Here is a 20533-nt window from a genome sequence, read left to right as displayed (position 1 = left end):
CTTTACAGTACCACAAGCAAGGCAAATGGGACAGGTCACTGCGTTTTTAACATTCCAGACAATGCTGGAGCAAGAGCAAAGATGTCTCTCCCAGGAAAATAGTTCTGATTAGTCAGTCTGGTACCTGAGTATTTGGACTTGGCTGTATTTTCAGAAGGTCGAGGGTTTTTTCATTCCTGCATTCGATGATCCATCCTCAGCATACTTCAGCATTGTAGGTATCAGGTCCCCTTGCCTAGAGGCTGTGTTCAGACTCGGTGACCTTGAGGTCAGTCGTGGGATTCATGCAGTCAGTGCTTTCCATTTATTTTTATGAACCTCAGGCAGAGTTTCTTTCATGCTGTCCAGTCTCTTATTAAGCTGTTTACTGCAAGCTCATGTTTGAATTCTTTGACATCACTAGAATTTGGTAGGAAGAAAAGAACCTCACAGACCTAAGTATTCTGGAGTAATAGAATAATTATGCTGCTTCTGAAAGTTAATTTGGCCATTTTTGTAACAGGAAGAAGATAGAATCTGAAAGTAATGAATACCATAATGTTATTAAGAACAAAATCACAGATGAACCCATTTTAAACAATAATCACTGTTGATTCCTATGTAATTCTTTCATCAACCTAATACCCTGGGAAGAATCTGATTCCACTGGGGCTGAAGGGAAAATGCCTGGGCTTTCGAAGACATACCAGTCAATACCACAGAACACTTAATCCATTCTTCAGTAATACCTTAATTATCAGTTATCTTTCTCAGTGATTAGTCTCATATGCTGCCAACATAGAAATTACTACAGCAACAGAAAGTGGTTAACAAAGTTCTTCAGTATGTACTGTGTCTGCGTCTTAAAATACGAAGCAGAGATTTTTCAGCTGCTTGAAGTAGACAGTATTTAGCTGAGTACTTAGTAATATAAAATTGGCACTATGATGAGCAGTCTTCTAGTACAATATGCTTTTGATAAGCACAAATTAGGATAGGATTAGGTACAGTGCTTACCACTGGATATATAGCAGGACTTCTTCAGGATGGGCATAGAAAAGCAATATATCATTTGTTCAGTTAGAAAGGTGTCCCACTTCTATGTGCCTTTAGCATTGCATACTACAGATCCACAAAATCTGAATTTTTTTTGATACATTTGAAGTATACATGGAAAGTGAATGTTGCTCCGGAAAATGACTGATTAGCCAAAGGTCATTCTTTGTTAAAATTTGTATTTTTTTTTTCAGAAATTTTAAGTTAATTTCATTTTCATCAAAGCATTTTCACAGAGAGGAAAAATGTTCTGAGAACCTCTTATTCTATTTATACCATTTATTAAACATTTGGTTTCTCTTCCATTAGTTCTAATGTTACAGTGTTCTGAAAATCACGACAGGCTAAATGCATTACTAAGAAAAATAGAAATATGTGTTCAGGTCCTAAAATGTCAGCCAAAAGCAGACTTTTTTGCATACTAATGATTTATTTTTTTAATATGTGGTTTTGGCCACTATGATTAATGAAAACAGCTCTCCTCCTTCCTGCAAGATAAATAAATCTGGTTGGAGGATGTTTAAATATGAAAAGCCAAATAAACAGATACTTTGAAATATTCATTTTAAAAAAAGGTTTATAGTTGCAAGTTCCAGGGTTTACAGTTTCATTTTCAGGCAGATTTAGAAAACAGTGATTAAGCATACAGCTTCTACTTAACTTGTAATAAGGTAGAGATTTGTGGGGAAAGCTGTCTATAAAGATAGAGGATTCCTTAAGGGTGTTTTCAGATCTGTTACATACATCATCATCTCATTTTCTGAAGTAGGGCTTTGGTAGTGCAGCCATTCTCACTCTCCCGAGGGAATGTACTTGTGAAAACTTAGCTTTGCTTTCGAGGTCACAAGACCTTCTGTCATGAGTGTCAATAAAGCATCTGTAAGGGAAGGATTCTCTGCTTTGTTATAAAAATATGAATCAATTAAAACCTCAGCCTTTCTCCTGAATCAAACCAAAACTTTTCAGGTAAAACCCATTTGTATATATGAACCTATACATTTTTTTACACACACTTTTAATCATTTTTCTATGAGATCTTTCTTCCTTTCTACGCCCCAACCAACCACATCATTTCTGTGGTTACCCCATGAGACTCTGCTCATTCCCTTCAGTGGCTTCCAGTCAGCTTTTAACTTCTTTTGTGGCATTCTTCTGGCAGTCTTTAACAGAGTATACAGTTTTGAGTTGCATTGCTTGGCTTTTGTCTTCAACCCTGTGTATTAGCCAGAATCACAACTCATCAGGAACATTTCATGGACAGCAAGCTTCAAGTAGAGCAACTAACGAATCTCAGCAAATGTTCTGGCTGCTATAATGTAAATATCAGTAAGAAAACCAGTAGAGTTAGAAGAGGGGACAGATTCAGGAACATAAATAAAGACTTCAGGCATAGAGAACAGAAAAAAAAAGTGTTGAAATCACAAAATGACTGATAGAAAAAGACAAAGCACATGCTTCAAAGAATTGATAAGTACATGGACATTTTAAGAGTCCTTCAGACTAGATATTGTTGAAAATTATTGCTTTTATTTTCATTACTACAGGTAGGTGGTTGTATTCATTGGTGGTGCAAAAAGAATCTCCCCCTCGGTTTGTAGTTCTCACAATGACTCATGGGGTATCTCATGTATATTAGATGAAATTACTGATTTCAGACTACTTATCTCTTTAAGGGAAAGTTGATTTGTTATGCTAATTTATAGCATTTGAAAGTGATTATATACATTTTTAAAGCATAGGTATGACTTGCCTTTATTTTGTACACAGAACTGTACAAATGTGAAGTGCATCCTAATTTCGTGCACTGTGGGACAACTGGAAAGAGGGAAGAGTGCAGCGCTAAAAATCAGGTCCCGGCTATGGGCCCAAACATTCCTGGAGGTAATGCACACAAAAATCTCTTTCTATACACAAAGACCCCTGCATCTTTTATTTGACCAGATATTTAAGAATGAAAATTATTAAATTAAATGGGCCAAATGCAAATCCTTTTTGCTATCACTTTCTTTGAAGATAACATCTCACTGGTTCCTGTTCAGGTCACATGCATGCTGTTTACTTTTCTTTTTCTCACTATCACTGCCTCTCAAATTCATGTCCTGAATCTTACCTGAAAATTCCAAGATTACTTTTAAACATCTTTCCTGGTTTTGTTTCTGCTTTCCTGTAGTGGCCCAAATCTCTTAGGTCTCCATGACATGCTCTGCATTCATCACATCTTTCTCGATGAAAGGTTTTTCTTGGAGCCAAACAGTAGGTGGTGTACACTGTGTCCAGCTTAAAAATTCATTGTTATTCATTCTCCATTAATCTAGGGAAGAGTAATATGTATCAAGCTGATATGACATAAAACACTCATATAGTGACAGTCTGTGTCTTACCACTAAAAAGAAGGGACAGTGCAGACCATGGAAAAAATGAACTTCTTTTGCAAATTCTTGCACTTCCAACTTCATCTGCTCTCAGAATTGTATTTGAACTGCATAAGGCAGAGGGTTTGCACTGTGAGCTGTTACCTCGCAGCTGGCCATGTGTCTGTAGTACTATGTGGTTGTCATATCTTTAACACTGGGCAGTACATTGAGAAATTTATAATTCAGTTTGCTGTTACTAGGAAATAACTGCAGATCCTATCTTGAGCAAACTGATTGATTATCACCTTCCTCCTTCAAGGAATTTAGAATTCCCCCGCCTTTCTACCCGGAATGCAAGAACCTTCCTGTGTTCCCCATAGCTGTGGGAGAAGAATGATTTATCCCCACAGTACCTCTTACCCTAGCAAGAGAAGAATTGAGGATCTTCGGCTTACAACGGGAACTTTAAATTAAGCTCCTCACACCTTTTAAGTTAATTTCTCCCTTTTCTCAAATGTGAAAGTAGATAAAAGAAATTCTTCCTCGCTTAACTTGCTTTTCTGGAGAAACGAGAGCAGATGGGACAGTATTTATGGAAAGTTCAATGTCAGCTCAATAGCTAACTATCATGGCTCCAAATTCACAATGGGTGCATACTTTGGAGGTCATGGGTCTCTCTTAGTGTACTGGACTATGGCAGTAGTTACCGAAAGGATGACTTGAAAGATGTTTTCTACCTATCTGTCAGGACTTAAGGTCACATTCTGTGTTTCTTCTGCAACAGCTATTAGCACCATTATGAAGAGAACTATCTGGTCTTGCTTGAGAGAAAGTGATTTCTGTCTAGCTCAGTAGCAAAGGACATCCTTTCAGATACTAGGTGAATTAATTCCTGATTTGTCAGTACATTTTTTTTCTATTATCAATCCCAAGAAACTTTCATATCCTCTCTTCAGTTCCCTTAACACAAATACAATGTTTTTAAGAGGAGGCATATTTAGCTAATGTGTTTGAAAGGCTAGACTGGAGGTTCTTCATTTGGGTTTGCTCAGTGAGTCATCTGCTAGCGGGAAAAAAGGGCAGGCCCTCGTTCAAATTTAAGCCCAAAAGCTTGACAGCTTGGATGTCTCTCTGTCCTTCCAAATCTGGGTAACTGGGATGGACATCTTCTGGTGTAAGCTTTTGCAAAGATCTTACAAACCCCTTGCACAGATCCTTAGATGCCAATTTTCTAGGTTATTTACAGCTATTTCAGTGGGAATTAGCCTCATAAAAGTTTTTCTAAGTCCAGTTTAGTATGTAACAAGAAATAACTATAAAATATTAAAGCTAAACAAATTTAGTGAGAAACAAAGAGTGTTTCTCTGGGATTTTGGTTGTGATGGAACAAACTAGCTACAGAAGACATGAAATCTCCTTTTCTTAGTGTCTCTTAATAAAGACAGAATCTTTTTCTAGAATATAAGCTTAGTTAGGCTGACTTAGGTTCAGAGGAAGGATAACTGCATGAAATTCAGTGGCATGTTTAATGCAGGAGCAGTGGGACTCATCTTACCTAATTTTAGTCATTTGAAAGTTAGATGCCAAAGGTGGTTGCCTAACTCTGTAGCCAGTGGCAAGACAGAGAGGTATCTTTAGAGGATGCTTTATGCAGCTGATTTGAAACACCTTTCTCCGCCCTCCTTCTGATCTGGATGCCTTGGGACACAGGCGTGTGCAAACACACCAGGCAATGCCAGTCCTGCAGTCCCTTTATTTCCTCCTTGCTCCTTAACAAATCCTGCTTGCTATTCCTGTACCTCCGTTCACTCAGTGAGCTCAAGGCAGAGGTGGAACCTTACACCAACCTGTGGGCAGGAGCAAGGATGAGTCATCTTGTAGGCTCCCTGGGTGCAGAGACCTCATGGCAAACACTCCTACAAGTACATCTTTTGCTTACTCCGCTGTCCTTACACACCCTTGCTACCAAACAAGGCTTTTTATGGGCTGTGATAATTTTACCTTTTATCTGTATCCGTAGAAAGCATTTCTGTTTCCTTCAGGTAGTAACTTAGAAGCATTGTAAAGGCTCAGAAAACTCCACTTAAAGCAACAGGATTTTTTTCGAAGTATAAAAGGGTAGTCCCCAGAGAACAGTTGCATCCTCCCATTTACATCTAAGAAGCTGCCAGAATAACATGACCCCTGTTTCACATGCAAACTTATATATTGAGAAAAGAGAGAGGGCAAAAAGTGTGATGGGATGTGGTTGCCTTCCTCCTACTCTCCTCACAACAGTTCCCTTTTTCACAGTCCCTTTTAAAATTAACAGTTATACAGCCATCACCATAAAAGACTGTAGAGCATAATTACTTTCCTAAAAAGGGCATAATTTGCTCTTACTAAGCCTGTAAACTTCTAGTTCCTAAGGTTATTCCAGAAGTAAACTAAAGTATACCTTAAAAACAATTGCTGTTAGCTAGGCTGAAATCTGCAGATTCAAACTGAGGATTAAAATACAGTTAAAATAATCAGGGCGTGGTGATTCTGAACCAGGAAGGACTGTTCAAGGGCCAGACTGAACCCCACAGCCATGGTTTAGTAAAGACACTTAGAGGAAAAGCTGCTGTCTCTACAGCAACATCCCAAACTCTTTTGCACATGCAATTAATGTACAAAATTTTCATATGCCAAAGAAAGCAGGACAATGGTGACGTACAACATTCCTCAACTGTGTTGTAATCTAAATGAAGATATGATCATCTGCAGAAGAAATTGTTTGTGCTCATTAAAGCTGAGAACACACTGTCATTATGTATTTTCTTCTCATAGATATGCCAATGCAAACCTGATGAGAATTTGATTGAAAGTGATTGATTAATGCTAGGATGAAATAATTCATGTTTCTCATTGAAGTTATATGGATGAGCCTGTATATTTTGTTGCCACAAAAGATCAGTCATGTATTGAGTGACTCCTTCCTCCTCCACTTAGTTTAACTGACAACAGCTGACCCTTTTGCCTCTTGACAGTTGTGATCTGTCACCTTAAAACCCAAACTCCCACAACAAATAACAGTTAAATGACATGCAATGATTAGACATGTTTGAGTAAATAAGCAGCCCAAATTTCCCAACCAGCCAACAAAGATAGAGACAGACATTGTGCAAAGGCCAAGAAGAATCACAGACTTTTTTGGATTAACTTCAAAGCCTGGCTGTAAATATGAACCCTCTAGTAAAGCTGACTTTTGGATTCAGACTTGCTGATCGAGCAAATAATAGCCTGAGTCATACAAAAGAGAAACAACCTTACATGGTTATGTTACGTTGTGTTCTGTTAGGGCTCTATTATGTCCCCATTTGTCTAATCATGGTATTTCTGAGGCATCAGAGGGAGATCCAAGGAGATCTTGCTTAGCGTTCATTGAACTCTGATGGGTCCTTTTTACTATAAGACTCAGGAGTTGGCTAGTTAAACATCTGTTTTGAAAATGTATTTCTAAATGATGAATCTGTGCCATCTGTCTGATTTGTGACATCCTTCCAGGCTCCAAGCTCTTTGGACACTTATAGCACTGTGGGAAGTGGAACTCAGCTCATTCTTGACTATTATTTCAGCCTGTATTGAAAGTTCCTCACAACAATAAAGATCTCGTTCTGGGAGAGCTTAGGGAGGCAGTAATGTAAAAAAACCACAGAGGGTGTGCAAGGTTCCCAAGAGGTTTAAAGTTTATTTTATTTTCTTTTCATTTTATTGAATATAATTGTATTGTTTCTCTCTTGACTTTTAGACAGTTCCAGATATTTGAATTTGGCACCCCTGACTGCATGAACTTTAATAGCTAGAAGGGAGAAAAATCTAGTTTTAATCTGAGAAAGCTGAAAAGTAACAGAAACATGGCAGACACACTGTAATCGGGTGCTCCCTTAGTATACAAAGCCATGTTTTGGCTTCTCTGTTAAATACTTGTTATTTCAGTGTTTCTGAACATACACTGCTCCTGTTTCTTTTTAGATGCCTAAATATGGAAATATATGCTTGACATAATAAAGGTGATGAGTGCTGCAACACCCACATCTTAAGTGCCTGGCCCCAGACTGGAATCCAAAACCTGGAACTAAATGCCTAGGCTCCCTATACAGCATACAGAGGCAATGAGGTACCTCAGACAAATTGACTTGCACTAACCATCAGGGTGGTGCATGAGGGCTATCACTGAACAGGAGGATAGGCACCCAAATCAGGATTAAGCAGGAATATTCCCACCCTCTCAGAAGGCAGAATCAAAAAATTACTCGGGAGGTACCTACAGCATTAGTTGAAAGACTTAAGGAGGACTTTGTTTATTCAATATTCAGTGGCAGAAGCTAGAGCTGGCAGCCTAATGATTAGAGAATTCATGACTGGAAGATGTGAATTCACTTCCCTCCTCAGCTTGACAAACCCCACATCCCTGTTTTATAGAATGATGGTGCTCCCTTCTGCTGAAGCTGCACCTCTACAAGGGCATAAAAAGATATCGAGCGGTCTGGAAGGGTATAGAAAATGAGAAAGAACCTGATGTAATACCTTGTTATTTTGGGCCATCAGCTAGGAGTCCTCCCAGTCCTCTCATCTCCCTTTGCCTTCATTGCCTAGCACCTGGAGCTATCATCACTGTTAGAGTGTATGCTCTAATCGTAATTCCTTGATGAGAAATTTTGGTGAGAATCTCCATATTTTACTCCTGGTGAACTCAGAGACTTTTTTTAGTGTCAAGGAATCCTCTAGGCCAGATAATGCTTTTGGGACTAGGATTCGGTTTAGCTGCACAAAGGCCATTGGAGGCAGAATGCAGATAACCAGTGCAGTGGGGCCACACAGACTGTCCTCTGTGCAGCACGGGTGTGTCTGCAGAGGCTTGGAAGTCAGAACAGAGGTGAACTGGTGGAGGTGGTCCAAGACAGGTGAAAGTTCTAGCTTTTGTATAGGCTCTTTTATTGAATTACTTTTCTCCCTCTCCTCTTTACTATGGGAGCAATTATTCCATCTGTAAGTGGGATATGACCCCAAGGAACAATAATTTCTGTCCTCAGCACAGAACCTCTTTCTGTGCCCAGTGGAAAACATCTCAGTCAAGGGAAGCTTGCTTAGTGTTTTCAAAGCATAAATCTGCAGCCAGCCTAAATTCACTATCCATGGATGGAAGTGGGGAAGCACCAGAAAAATTAGTGAGAGAGAGATCTTGGTGATTGGCACTAATTGCCATATGTAAGCCATATATGGAAGTTTAAGTAAAGTAGATTATTTTAATTCAGACTGAGAATTAAAGGCCATAAATTTGATGCATTGCCCTTCGAACCACATGTAATAACAAAAGGAGGAAGTCGTCAAAGAAATTTGCCTTTACGTCAAACAACCGTTATTTGAAAAAAACAAAATAAGTAAAAAAGAAATCTGTGTGTGGCCAAAAATACTGTATTATGCTGGATTTGATTGTTTATGTGGAGTGAAGGCTAGAAAGAAAGAGACCTTGGCACTGGGCTGAACTAGCTGGAGTTTTTTTGGGTGTGGGCTAGTTTTGTTTTCATTCATTGTTATTTAAAATAATGTCAAAATGTTAACAAGAGCAGAACATGAGACTCTTGCTAGATGTGCTAAAGTATAGGTAACATTAGGTATATGAAGAAATAAACATCTTAAATCAATAACCATTAAAATCTGTATATTAAAGTGTTCTGAAATCACAACAAAATATCTGCCTCTATTATAATTTAAAATAGTCTGTTTAAATGAATGGAAAAGATATAATATGTGAAGTGTAAGAAGTTAGTGATAGAGATGAGGAAGCATTGATTTTCAGATAAGTTGTTTTGTATTTGGTCACAGATACATTTGGGTGGACATACCCTCGTTACAAATAGCACAAGTACTTTTTGACCATGCGCAGAGTCATACGTACATTTTTGAACAAATTAATACAAGAACAAATAGCTGTATGACCTCTACTCTCAGCGTTTATGTAAGCTACTCTATTTATTGGCAGTAGTTCAGGTTTTTGGAGGTATGGGTCAAAGAAAGCAAGTTAATGAATCCCAAAGCATATATTTAAAAGGTAACACCATATTGCTTACCCTCTTGTCTCTAAAATGTGCCAGACTCCAGCAGACACGAAGGGAAACAAGTTTTAATCAAGCAGGGCCAATATTGTTATAACAGCACTGAACTCTATATGCAACAGACGTAAGTTCTGGGGGGAAAATTCCACCGCAGCATGCAGCTTGCAATAGAGAAAGTACATGCCCTTCAGTTAGGGTGACTTCACTGGGCTACATCTAAGCAGAAAAAAAGTATTTCGGAGAAGTTGAACAATGCTCTACAGAGGCAGTGGAACAAAGTCAGTCTGGGGAGTCTCTCCAGTAGTTAAACTCTTAAAACTTAAACAAAAAAGTTTTGTTCCTCCTACCCTCAGTCTAGCTCCCTGTGGGCCAGATTTGTCCCTGCATTTTAGTCTGATCTCTGACTAAGAGGCCTTCATATGCCTTAAAGATGCTTTGGGGAGACTTCAGATCTTTGCCTGAGCTTCCTGCAAGAAACCACCAGCATTCCACTGGAGCCTGGAGAACTCTCCTTCAAATTGTCCAAGATTTTCCAGCACTTCCCACATTATTTCTGTTTGTCTCAATTGTACTTAGGGCAACACTGTGCTGGATATTTATTGGGAAGACTTTCCTTCATTTCTGGATGCTTCTGTGTCTCGCAACTGTTAAAGAAAACAAAGGTTTCAGTTCAAAAATCTATTTGGAAAACAAAAGTGTGGAGAGAGAGAGCAGCCTTAATAAATACACCAGCAGGGATCTACCACCCAGGCAACACAGGGGATGGCCATGTTTTGCCTACTTACCAGAATATTGGCAAACTACTGTCTCAGCGAAGCACACAAGAGAAGGGTCTGCTTGTTGTACCACAAGGGGAACCTCAAAAGGCCAATGTAGCTAGTGCTGAGCTCCCTACTGTTGGTCTTTAGGCACTGACATTCACAAATACCAAATTCCTTCCTCCCTTTCCTCTGAGCCATGATGAAGTCCTCAGCTTGAATTGCAAACCTCAGGTCCTGCTGCTTCCAGTAAACACTGAATATTTAAACATATGCTATTTAAAAAATGATATGGTAAAGAAATGCTGTTTCTCACAAATGACTTGAGAATTATAAATAAGGCTGTAGGAGAGACAGCTGTCCGTATCTCCAAGGTGTTGGTACAAGTAAAAATCCTGTTTGCAACTGATGCTGACCACAGTCATTATTTTAAAGCCCTTTGCCACAAACACATAATTCTGTGAATGCAGGAAAAACTCCTTAGTCTTTTACTCCATTCCTGTAAAGCAATGGAGATGTGCAGCATTTCCAGGAGCCTAATGAAGGGTCAAGGAGAGTTGATAGCTGTGGGCACAACCCAAGGTTATTAACCCCAGCCAAGCATTAATCCACAGGAAGTACCCTCCCCGATGTTCTTATTGCTGATATAAGCTGAAAATTAAATAAGCCATGTATAGTAGGTGAAAGGATTTATTTTTCCATGAGTGCTGTGTTTCCTTATGTGATGTTTGAAGAGAGTTAATGCCTTAGCTGTACCTTAGCCAATCAGGCTGTGTGTCTAATGTCTACTTCTTTAATAATATAACATACCCTGCCCTCTCCATTACAGATTACTTTTATAAATCATATAAATCGTATCCAGAATCCTGCTTAATATGAATTGCTTAGAACTGAAAACATAAGGCTTTTTTCAGGCTTTTTTCTGAATGCAAATCATTGCACAACTACAGAAACATGCTGGGACTTTGTGTGAGAAGTCTAGTGCTGTAGAATAAAAGATGAAGAATGTCTTGAGTCTGAAAATGGAAAATAATTAGTGTGATAAGGAAAAATTATTTTTCTGAAAACCATCTCATAGTTGTTTAGCACCATGAAAGTGTATAAAAAATACTTATTTGCCAAGTCTAATATTAAATTGGTCTAATTTTTCATTTCAAACATCGTTAATAGAAAAGGTATTTTTTCATTAGATGCCATCTATGTTAAGGAGCTGATTTGACTATCCCTATGTAGTCACATGAGGCAGTTTTCTTCATATTGCTCATTTCTAATATAAGCCCCAAGGAGAGGTTAAATGTCCTGATAATAAACATTCGGCTGCTCTCAATATATTAAAAGAACAAAATTATGGCATAGCCAAATAAGTTCCAGAAGGCAATAAATGTGCTGGCTTCATGTCACCAGTAAACACTCACATATTTGAAGAGAAAACTAGTTGTTTAAAAAGAAGACAGAATGGACAAGGCAAATCCCAGAACTACAACCCTGGACCTCAAGAGAGCAGGCATCAGCCTTTTCAGGGATCTGCTTGGAAGAACTCCATGGGAGATGATTCTGGAGAAAAGAGGGGTCCAGGAGAACTAGTTGATTCTCCAGGATCACCTCCTTTAAGCTCAAGAACAGTCCATCCTGACATGCAGGAAGTCAAGCAAGGTGGCAGGAGGCCTGCATGGATGAACAAGGAGCTCTTGCTAAAACTCAAACACAGAAAGGAAACATAAAAGAGGTAGAAGCAGAGTCAGTTGACCCAGGGCAGGGACTGGGTGGGGAATATAGCAACACTTTCTGAGCCTAGCAAGGGACTTAAAGGGCATCAATGAAGCTTCTATAAGTATATCAGCAGCAAAAGGAAGGCTAGGGAAAACATGGGTCTTCTGCTGAATGGGACATGGAAAAGGCCAAGTTACTCAATGCCTCCTTCACTGTGGTCTTTACTGGTAAAATCTGCGTACAGTAATCCGAGGCCTCTGCAACCAGAGACAAAACATGCAGCAATGAAAATTTACCTTCAGTGGCGGAACATCAGGTTAGGGAAACATTGAAACAAATGGGACACACAAAGTCCAAGGGACCTGACAGGATACACCTACAAGTGCTGAGGGAGCTGGCCAATGTCAATGCGAGACCACTTTCAATTATCTTAGAAAGGTCATGGTGATTGGGGGAAGTTCCTGAGGACTGGAAGAAAGCAAATGTCACACCAATCTTCAAGAAGGAGGATACGGAGAACTACAGACCAGTCAGCCTCATTTCAATCCCTGAGAAGGTGATGGAGAAAAAAAATCTGGGAGCCATTTGCAAACATCTGAAGAACAAGAAGGTGATTTGGAATTGTCAGTGTGGATTTACGAAGGGGAAGTCATGCCTGACCAACCTGATAGCCTTCTGCAATGAGATAAATGAGGTTCATCTTGGTGGACGAGGGGAGAGCAGTCATTGTTTTTTATCTTGACTTTAGCAAGGTTTTTGACACTGTCAAAATGAATGAAGATAGGTGGACAGAGAGGTAGATTCAAAACAGACTGAACTGCCAGGCTTAAAGTGTTGTGATCAGCAGCACGAAGTCCAGCTGGAGGTCCATCACTAATGGTGTACCCCAGGGGTCAATACTGCGGCCAATACTGTTTAACATCGGACCACTCTGAGCAAGTTTGCAGATGATAAAGAGTGGAAGGAGTGTTTGTTACACCAGATGGTTGTACCCTCTGCCCTTCAGAGGGACCCCGACAGGCTGGAGAAGTGGGCTGGCAGGAATTCCATGAAGTGTGACAAAGGGAAATGCAAAGTCTTGTACCACAGGAGGAATAACCCTACACACCAGTACAGGCTGGGGGCCAACCAGCTGGAAGGCAGTGTTCTAGCAAAAAATCTGGGGGTCCTGGTGGACACCGAGCTGAACATGAGCCCACTGTGTGTGCCCTTGCAGCAAAGCCAACAGCCTCTTAGGCTGCATTAGGAAAAGCGTTGCCAGCAGGTCGAGGGAGGTGACTCTTCCCCTCTACTCAGTACTGGTGAGAGATCTGGAGTGCTGTGTCCAGTCCTGGTCTTCCTGGGACAAGTGAGATGTGGACATACTGGAGCAAGTCCAGCTAAGGGCCACAACAATGGTTAAGGTTTTGGAGCTTCTGATGGACAAGGGGAGTCTGAGAGAGCTGGGACTGTTCAGTCGGGAGAAGAGAAGGCTCAGGAGGGATCTTATCAGTGTGTATAAACATCTGATAGGAGGGAGTAAAGAAGACAGAGCCAGGCTCTTCTCAATTACAGGACAAGAGGGAAGAAGCACAATTTGAAATACAGGAAATTCCATTCAAACATAAGAAAAAACTTTTTACTGTGAAGGTAGTCAAACACTGGCATAGGTTGCTCCTAGAGTTTGTGGAGTCTCCATTCTTGGAGATATTCAAAACCCAGCTGGACATGGCCCTGAGGGTACTGCTCTAGTTGACCTTGCTCTGAGCATGTGGTTGGAATAGACGATCTCCAGAGATGCCTTCCAACCTCAGCAGTTCTGTGAAAACTTTAGTTGGGCCATGGTCATCCAACTACATCCATACTGGCTCCCAGGTTTAGGCTATGCTTATTTCAGGTCATGTTCACAAACAAACCTTTCTCCATCAGTGAAGGAAAGAAACAGTAGCCCAAATTATCATGGGATCTTCTTACCTCAGTCTTTGCTCCACAAAACAGCTGAAAAGGGAGAAGCATTTCTTAGAGATTGTTTATGCCTTTGATGCAAGAGGAAATTCCAGAAGAAACCACCACCCAGCAGGGAGGGAAAGATGCTGAGTAATTACATAGGAACCAAGTCTCATCAATGGAGCAGAACTCCTAAATATGCCAGAAGCAGAAGGAGAAAGAGTTTTGCAGAAGGCAATTTAGGAAGTGACAGTGACATTCCAAATACACTGGACTGTATGCAGCTGGTGCCAAAATTAAAGATTGCTTTACTCACAAGGCTCTGTCTTTCCATAAATCAGTAGTCAAATACTGTGTTGGATTCTGGTCATCATACTTCAGAAAGGATTGAGACAGGTAGCAAAAATGATTAAAGGCTTCAGAAATACTGTCATACAAAAGATTAAAGTTATTTACCTCAAGGAGTGTAATGTAAAGGGATATAATGATAGTCATAATTCCTAGCCCTCTGGATTCCAGTGGACTTATTAGCACTTAGCTATCTAATGCTTTTCAGAGCATATAAAAACACTTTCAAAGGAGATCCGTATCATTACCCCAACTTTACATGGGATGGGATATACAAGATAAGTTGCATGTAGTGTCACCCAAAAAATCAGCTGCAGAGATGGAATTAGAAACAGATTTGTTATCTTCCAGAAGAGCATGGTAACCACTCAGCCATTCTTCCTTGGGATAAAACAATGAAAAAGAGGATGTAGTTTGAGTGCAGGATCTTCTGTCTGTACAAAATAACAATCAGTGAAATTACAACACATCAAATTCAAAGTGAACTGAAAGATTTACTTGATACCTGATGTACTTAGACTTCAAAACTAACTCCAGTGAGATATCCATGATGCCGAAAGCTCAACAGGATTCAAAATATGTGTGTGGAAAATATTTGTATCTATTGTAGTAAATGTTGCAACCATTAAGATTCTTTTAAGGGACATGCACTTTCACATGTCAGGGCTTCTGCCAGGTCATAACAGATTTAGGCAGATTTTTTTTTCAGTGGACATACCAGCATTTAACTATCATTTCAAGGCAGTTTGCACAGAGTGGGAGATTATTGTCAAGGTCAGAACAGCACAATGAGACACACAATTGGTCAGATGTAGTGTGTCAGTGCTTACCTGGCTTCCAAATGAGGTGAAAGCACTAACTAAAAGTCACAGCATGAGCTATATGATGTAACAGGTTTTAGTCATTCTGAACCAGGGAAGGTAATACCTAATGTAATCTAATAATATTTTATAAATACAAGCAAATATAAATTAAAGACAGAGAACTGACAGAGAGATACATTTTGTTTTCTCTGCACATCTTTGGGTTTGTTGAAGTGCTTAATGAGAGCTATATAAAAATTTTACTAGGCAGCCAGTTAAACAATGACTGCTATGCATTCCTATTGCATTTGCACAATGTAGTAAAAAAGCAAGGTGAGTTGTTCTGGGGTTTTTGAGCTCTACTGCAATAGGAAATCGATCACACTCTAAGTGAAGTGCAAAGAAGTTTGTTCCTATTGTTGTTCTTTGATGGGAAGGCACAGCCATTCCTTTAATGCCATCAGGGAGCTCTACCAGCCGGGTCTCAATGTAGGCCTGGAAATCTTCTCAAGATACCCGCTTTTGTTGTTGGGCTTGGTGAGCAGAGGCAAGGCTTTAAAACATAGACACCCCATAAACTTCCCCCCTGCTTCAAACTCACCAGTCTCCTATTTCAGAGAGAAATATGTGTATGTGTCTTTCTGCATATCTAACCCTTCTTTCCCATTTGAACATGCGGTCTTTGTATTTCAGCTTCATGCTGTATTATGTGTTTGTCTCACAGATACGTACAGGTCCCAGGATGGCTGTACCCTTTACCAAAAGAAACCATCTTTGCCTTAGGAAATCAGTGCTCTGTATTTTTTCTCTGCTTATTTCTCATAATGCTTTTAAGTATAAACATGGGTTTTAATAATTTCTTTTTTTATGTAATTTCAGAGAAAGAATGATCTCTATACTCTTTCTTCCAATGTGTCCTTCGAAGTTAAGAGCATGCCATATAAAGTGCAACCAGCAAAGCTACCCGAGGGAAGCATAGCAGTAAGTAACTGAAAACAATATCTTTGTGTGAAGCCCATGTATTTGGTCATTCTGATCACAGCTGTGAAAGTTTTTATAGATTAAAATATTGAGATCAGTCTTTTCTGTGTTTCTAGTGTAAATTCCTGAAATAATACCTAAAGGAAATACCTTTATTGCTTTCTGTGGAAGTTGCTGATATATGATACTAATTCCATTTTTAAATAATTTCTTGCTGCATTAATGTGCAGACTGCTTTATTGCAATCAGGATGGATTTTTCACTCAGAAGAAAACAACAAAACTGTGAAAGCAAGTGTCTAATTACCTTGTTTGGGGTAAAAAAAGATATGGTGGAAATTTTTGTGCAAAATCCAAAATCTTGTTTCTGTCAGGTTTAGAGATCTCACTCTTCTCTCAGTCAGCAGTTCTCTCACACAAGCTTATGGATTATCTATGGCAGCTTCTCTCTTATCTGTATTAAGCTTCTTTGATACCCTGACTTTCAGAAAGGTCTGCATGCCTCTCTAGTGTTTCCACCTCACAGCACATCAGGTGCAAGATATGAAATCACCTGGTAATCCCTATAGATAGATAGATAGATAGATCGATCGATCGATCGATAGGTGGATGCTAAAGTACTTGCATTACTTGCAGTACTTTAGTAGTATTACTGGATTATTATATGAAAAATTAATCTTGGAGGTGTAAGTTTGATTTAATTGTTTGCTGGTGCCAAAGCATTGAGTTTGGGGAGCAATTTAAAGGAATTTGCTTCTCATGGTGTCTAATACCATGGTTAAAATTAACTCTATTTTGTCATTACTGATGGAAATAAGTAAAATATGACTGCAAAATTTGATTCTAGTAGAAGAGTAATCTGAAATTTGAAGGCTTATTGTTCTCATCTTTATAAAGATTTATCATTTACAGTCCTTCTCTTAAAAGGTAAACTCAGTAGAAACTTTTCCCAGTTAAATCCTGGTGCAAATACATCATATTAGCCTGTTGAGATGTAGTAGGGAACAGAATATTTTCTTATATGGAAAACCAACAAAATAAACCACTTTACAGCTTACTTTGAATATACTTTAGAGGATACAGGCTCTAAAGTTTTGTTTTGAACAAGCACAGATTGAATGGTTGATTGATACTTGCTCTGGGAAGACACAGGTGAAATCTTGGTCCTATATGCTCAGTGACTCCAACCTCTAACATCAGGAGAACCATGATTTCACCAGAGAGGTTTGATGCTTGATGCAGTATTCATCCAGAAAGGTTCAAAGGCTCCAAGCTGACAGATATACTCAGGCTCTTTTTATTTTCTTGCAGCATGTGTTCCATACCAGAAACACATGTTGTGCAGAACTCTGTTGGTAGTGGTGCCTTCATCTGGACTGAAGTGCTTTACCCCAGGTGATAGCCTGCTGTTCTCAACAAGTGTCAGATGATCTACCAAATGATCAGATAAGCATTTTATTCTCTTACTCCAGCCAGTATAATGCTTGTTATTTGCTGCAGATGATTTACAGCAAAATGCCTGTAATGGCAACTGTAAAATGTTGAAAAATGATAGCGCTTTTATGTCGTTTCATATCTGGACATGGCAGTGGATGCTTGCCAGCTCTACAGTGTTATATGCATAAGCTCTTTTGATGTTCCACTTGCAAGAAGAAATATTTGCTTGAAGTTGGGCAATGCTTAATATTTTTGCTCCTTCTGAAAAAGATCACTGGTTGTGTTTTAAAAGTCTCCAAAGATTTATTTGGAAGTTTATGGTTTTCTTTCAGACAATGCAAGGGTGGAAGTGGAATAAAGATTTTAATATTTTAACATTAATTGTCAAAAGTATATATTTAATAATCAGTTAACACCTTACAGTTTATATAGTGAAGAGAATATATTCTAAAAGAACAGAGCATATGTCCTTCATTTAACTCATACAGCACTGGGTTCCAATTTTGCAGGCTGATATTTATATATTTAATTTCAATGGTATAAATAATCCCGTACACATCGGGAACCTACACAGTCATGTATGTATGTGCTTACATATTTGCAGCACTGAGGTCTTTATTTCCATCATCATGGAATATAGGTCTGTATCTTGAACAGAGGGTCATTATACATAGATGTGTGAAAGGTTATGTAAGAATATCTAAATCTTTTATAGTAAAACATTAGAGTGAAAATGGCATCAAACAGGAAATTAGCTTGGAACTTAGTGGAGCTTAAACCAAAATCCACTGAAATCAATAAAAGTATTTCTATTGATTTTGATAGGCTTGGAATTACAACTATATATTGTACAACTGCTTGGATTTCCTTGCTAACAGCTGTATCATTCAAGAGAAATTGTCATTTTTTCCTAGAGGTATTATTATGGTAAATAATACTATCCTACTTGATGAATTTCATGTGCAAGGCGAAATAATACTTATTCTAAAAAGTATAGTGTTAGAATAACCAGTAATTTGTTCCATTTTAATTTATGATTCTTGAGCAAGTTTTGGAGTTTAATAAAATAGGATTGCTTTTCTTAAATGCTTGATGGGATCTTCAGAGGAGATGCCTTTAGTATAAACTCTTTGACCAGTGTCCTACAGTGAGTAAAATTTATTTCAGACTAAGGCTTTTAACTCTTTTTTAGCTATTACACAGTGATGAGTACTTTCATTTTAAATGTGCTTATATTCCTTATGAAATATATTTGCACAAACATTTGTAAAGTGTAAACATAAATGTCAATATTCATTATGACTCCAAGCTCAAGGGAGCTTTTACATTCTATTTTGAGCATTTTTTCAGAACATACAAAGAACATCTCACTGCAAAGGTTGGATGGGAGCATGTAGGAGTACTAAAGAGTTCCTGTTTCTCAGTCTGTAAGCAAAATGAGTAACGATTAGAGGAAGGTCATCATGGGCAGTAAAAGGGGTAGCATTAGAATAATAATTAATTTAGCTACTGTTTCTTAAAGTAGCAGATTAAACAATGGAGAAGTTAATTTTATATTTTTAAGTGTGTCTTTTAAAGGACAAGGGGGAAAAAATAGCTTGGTGAGAATCTCACTAGCAGACACTGCATTCTGACCATTGAAGCTGGATGTTTGCACCAGTAAAACCTAATTCCCATCTATCCACGAGGGCCTGCCAATGAACCGGCATCTTACCACACATGCTTCTCTCTGCATTGTGCTGCCTTCCAGTGGAATCAAAGACAATTTTGAAGCTACATTGAGTAGCACCAAAATCAGAAGCAAAATCCAAACTCTACAAAAATCAGTGGCAAAAACCCTAATATTTCTTTTCTTTACTTACAATGTGCTTGACTGTGACACATTAAAAAAAGGAAAATAAAATCCCCCCTATAGAATTACTTTCATGAGCAACAAATTACTTTCATGGAACCACAACAGTGATTCTGAAGTTAAGACTATCAGAGAGCGTCCGTGCTAAGACAAGCTTGGATTTTATTTCACATAGCAGATGAAGGCTCTGTCTTTAACTCTCAAGTTGGCTTCACCCTCATCTCAGTGCTTGAGCCGAATGGCATTCTTTGTCACCCCTTTGCATACAAAAAGGTGTGAGAGGGTCAGCAGTGTGAAAGGCCAAAAGTCAGATGGCTCCGCTCAAGTCTGTGAGGTGTGCTTTTCACCAGCCTGACAGAGAAGCAACCACTGTTTTCAGTGTTCAGTATAAGAAAGTCTTCTAGCCCTGAATGGAAAGGAAAGCCAACATGCTACACTTGTGTAAAAATTCCACTTCTTCATATTGGCCACCATAGATGAAAACAGATAAATCCCTCCCAAAACGTTCCCTGGCTCTGATCCTGCAGTACTAAACCTACCACACGGAGAAGAACAGAAATCCAAGCTGAATAATGCAAACTTGTCTTAAACCAAATCATATGTAAAACTGTTGTGGACAGCATGGGGTGGAGGAGGGACAGTCTTCTGTGGAAATGGTGAAACAAGGCAGGCAAAACTGAAAGGACGCTTTGTTTCTTTCTTCCCCTCCAGCTTCTGCCTCAACTCTGTGGGTTTTCAGGACTTGCAGTGTCAAACTGTTCACCAGGAATTGCATTAGTAGCCCTGCAAGTCTTTGTATAGAGTATAAAAGGAGGCAGCCCAGGGGCATTACATTCAACTGGTAATGCACACAGGCAGGAGTGAGACTGACTATATATAGAATCATAGAATCATTAAGGTTGGAAGAGACCTCTAAGATCATCGAGTCCAACCATCAACCCAACACCACCATGCCCACTAAACCATGTCCCTAAGAGCCTCATCTACATGTCTTTTAAAGGGACGGTGACTCAACCACTTCCCTGGGCAGCCTGTTCCAATGGTTAACCACTCTTTCACTAAAGAAATTTTTCCTCATGTCCAATCTAAACCTCCCCTGGCGCAACTTGAGGCCATTTCCTTTCGTCCTATCGCTAGTTACTTGGGAGAAGAGACCAACACCCACCTCGCTACAACCTCCTTTCAGGTAGTTGTAGAGAGCGATGAGGTCTCCCCTCAGCCTCCTTTTCTCCAGGCTAAACAACCCCAGT

General features: G+C 39.2%; 1 protein-coding gene across 1 annotated transcript in view; it reads left to right on the top strand.

The window, feature by feature from the left end:
- ITGA8 (integrin, alpha 8) overlaps positions 1-20533 on the top strand; it is a 122335-nt gene that overhangs the window by 94035 nt on the left and 7767 nt on the right. The window contains exons 27-28 of the mRNA XM_009330599.1: positions 2803-2916; positions 15894-15995. Of these exons, the coding sequence (XP_009328874.1) occupies positions 2803-2916; positions 15894-15995 (216 nt within the window). The remainder of the gene's footprint in view (positions 1-2802; positions 2917-15893; positions 15996-20533) is intronic.

Source organism: Pygoscelis adeliae, unplaced genomic scaffold (genome assembly GCF_000699105.1).
Source record: "Pygoscelis adeliae isolate BGI_AS28 unplaced genomic scaffold, ASM69910v1 Scaffold27, whole genome shotgun sequence".
NCBI classification, from domain to species: domain Eukaryota; kingdom Metazoa; phylum Chordata; class Aves; order Sphenisciformes; family Spheniscidae; genus Pygoscelis; species Pygoscelis adeliae.
This window is presented reverse-complemented; position numbering and strand designations above follow the sequence as displayed.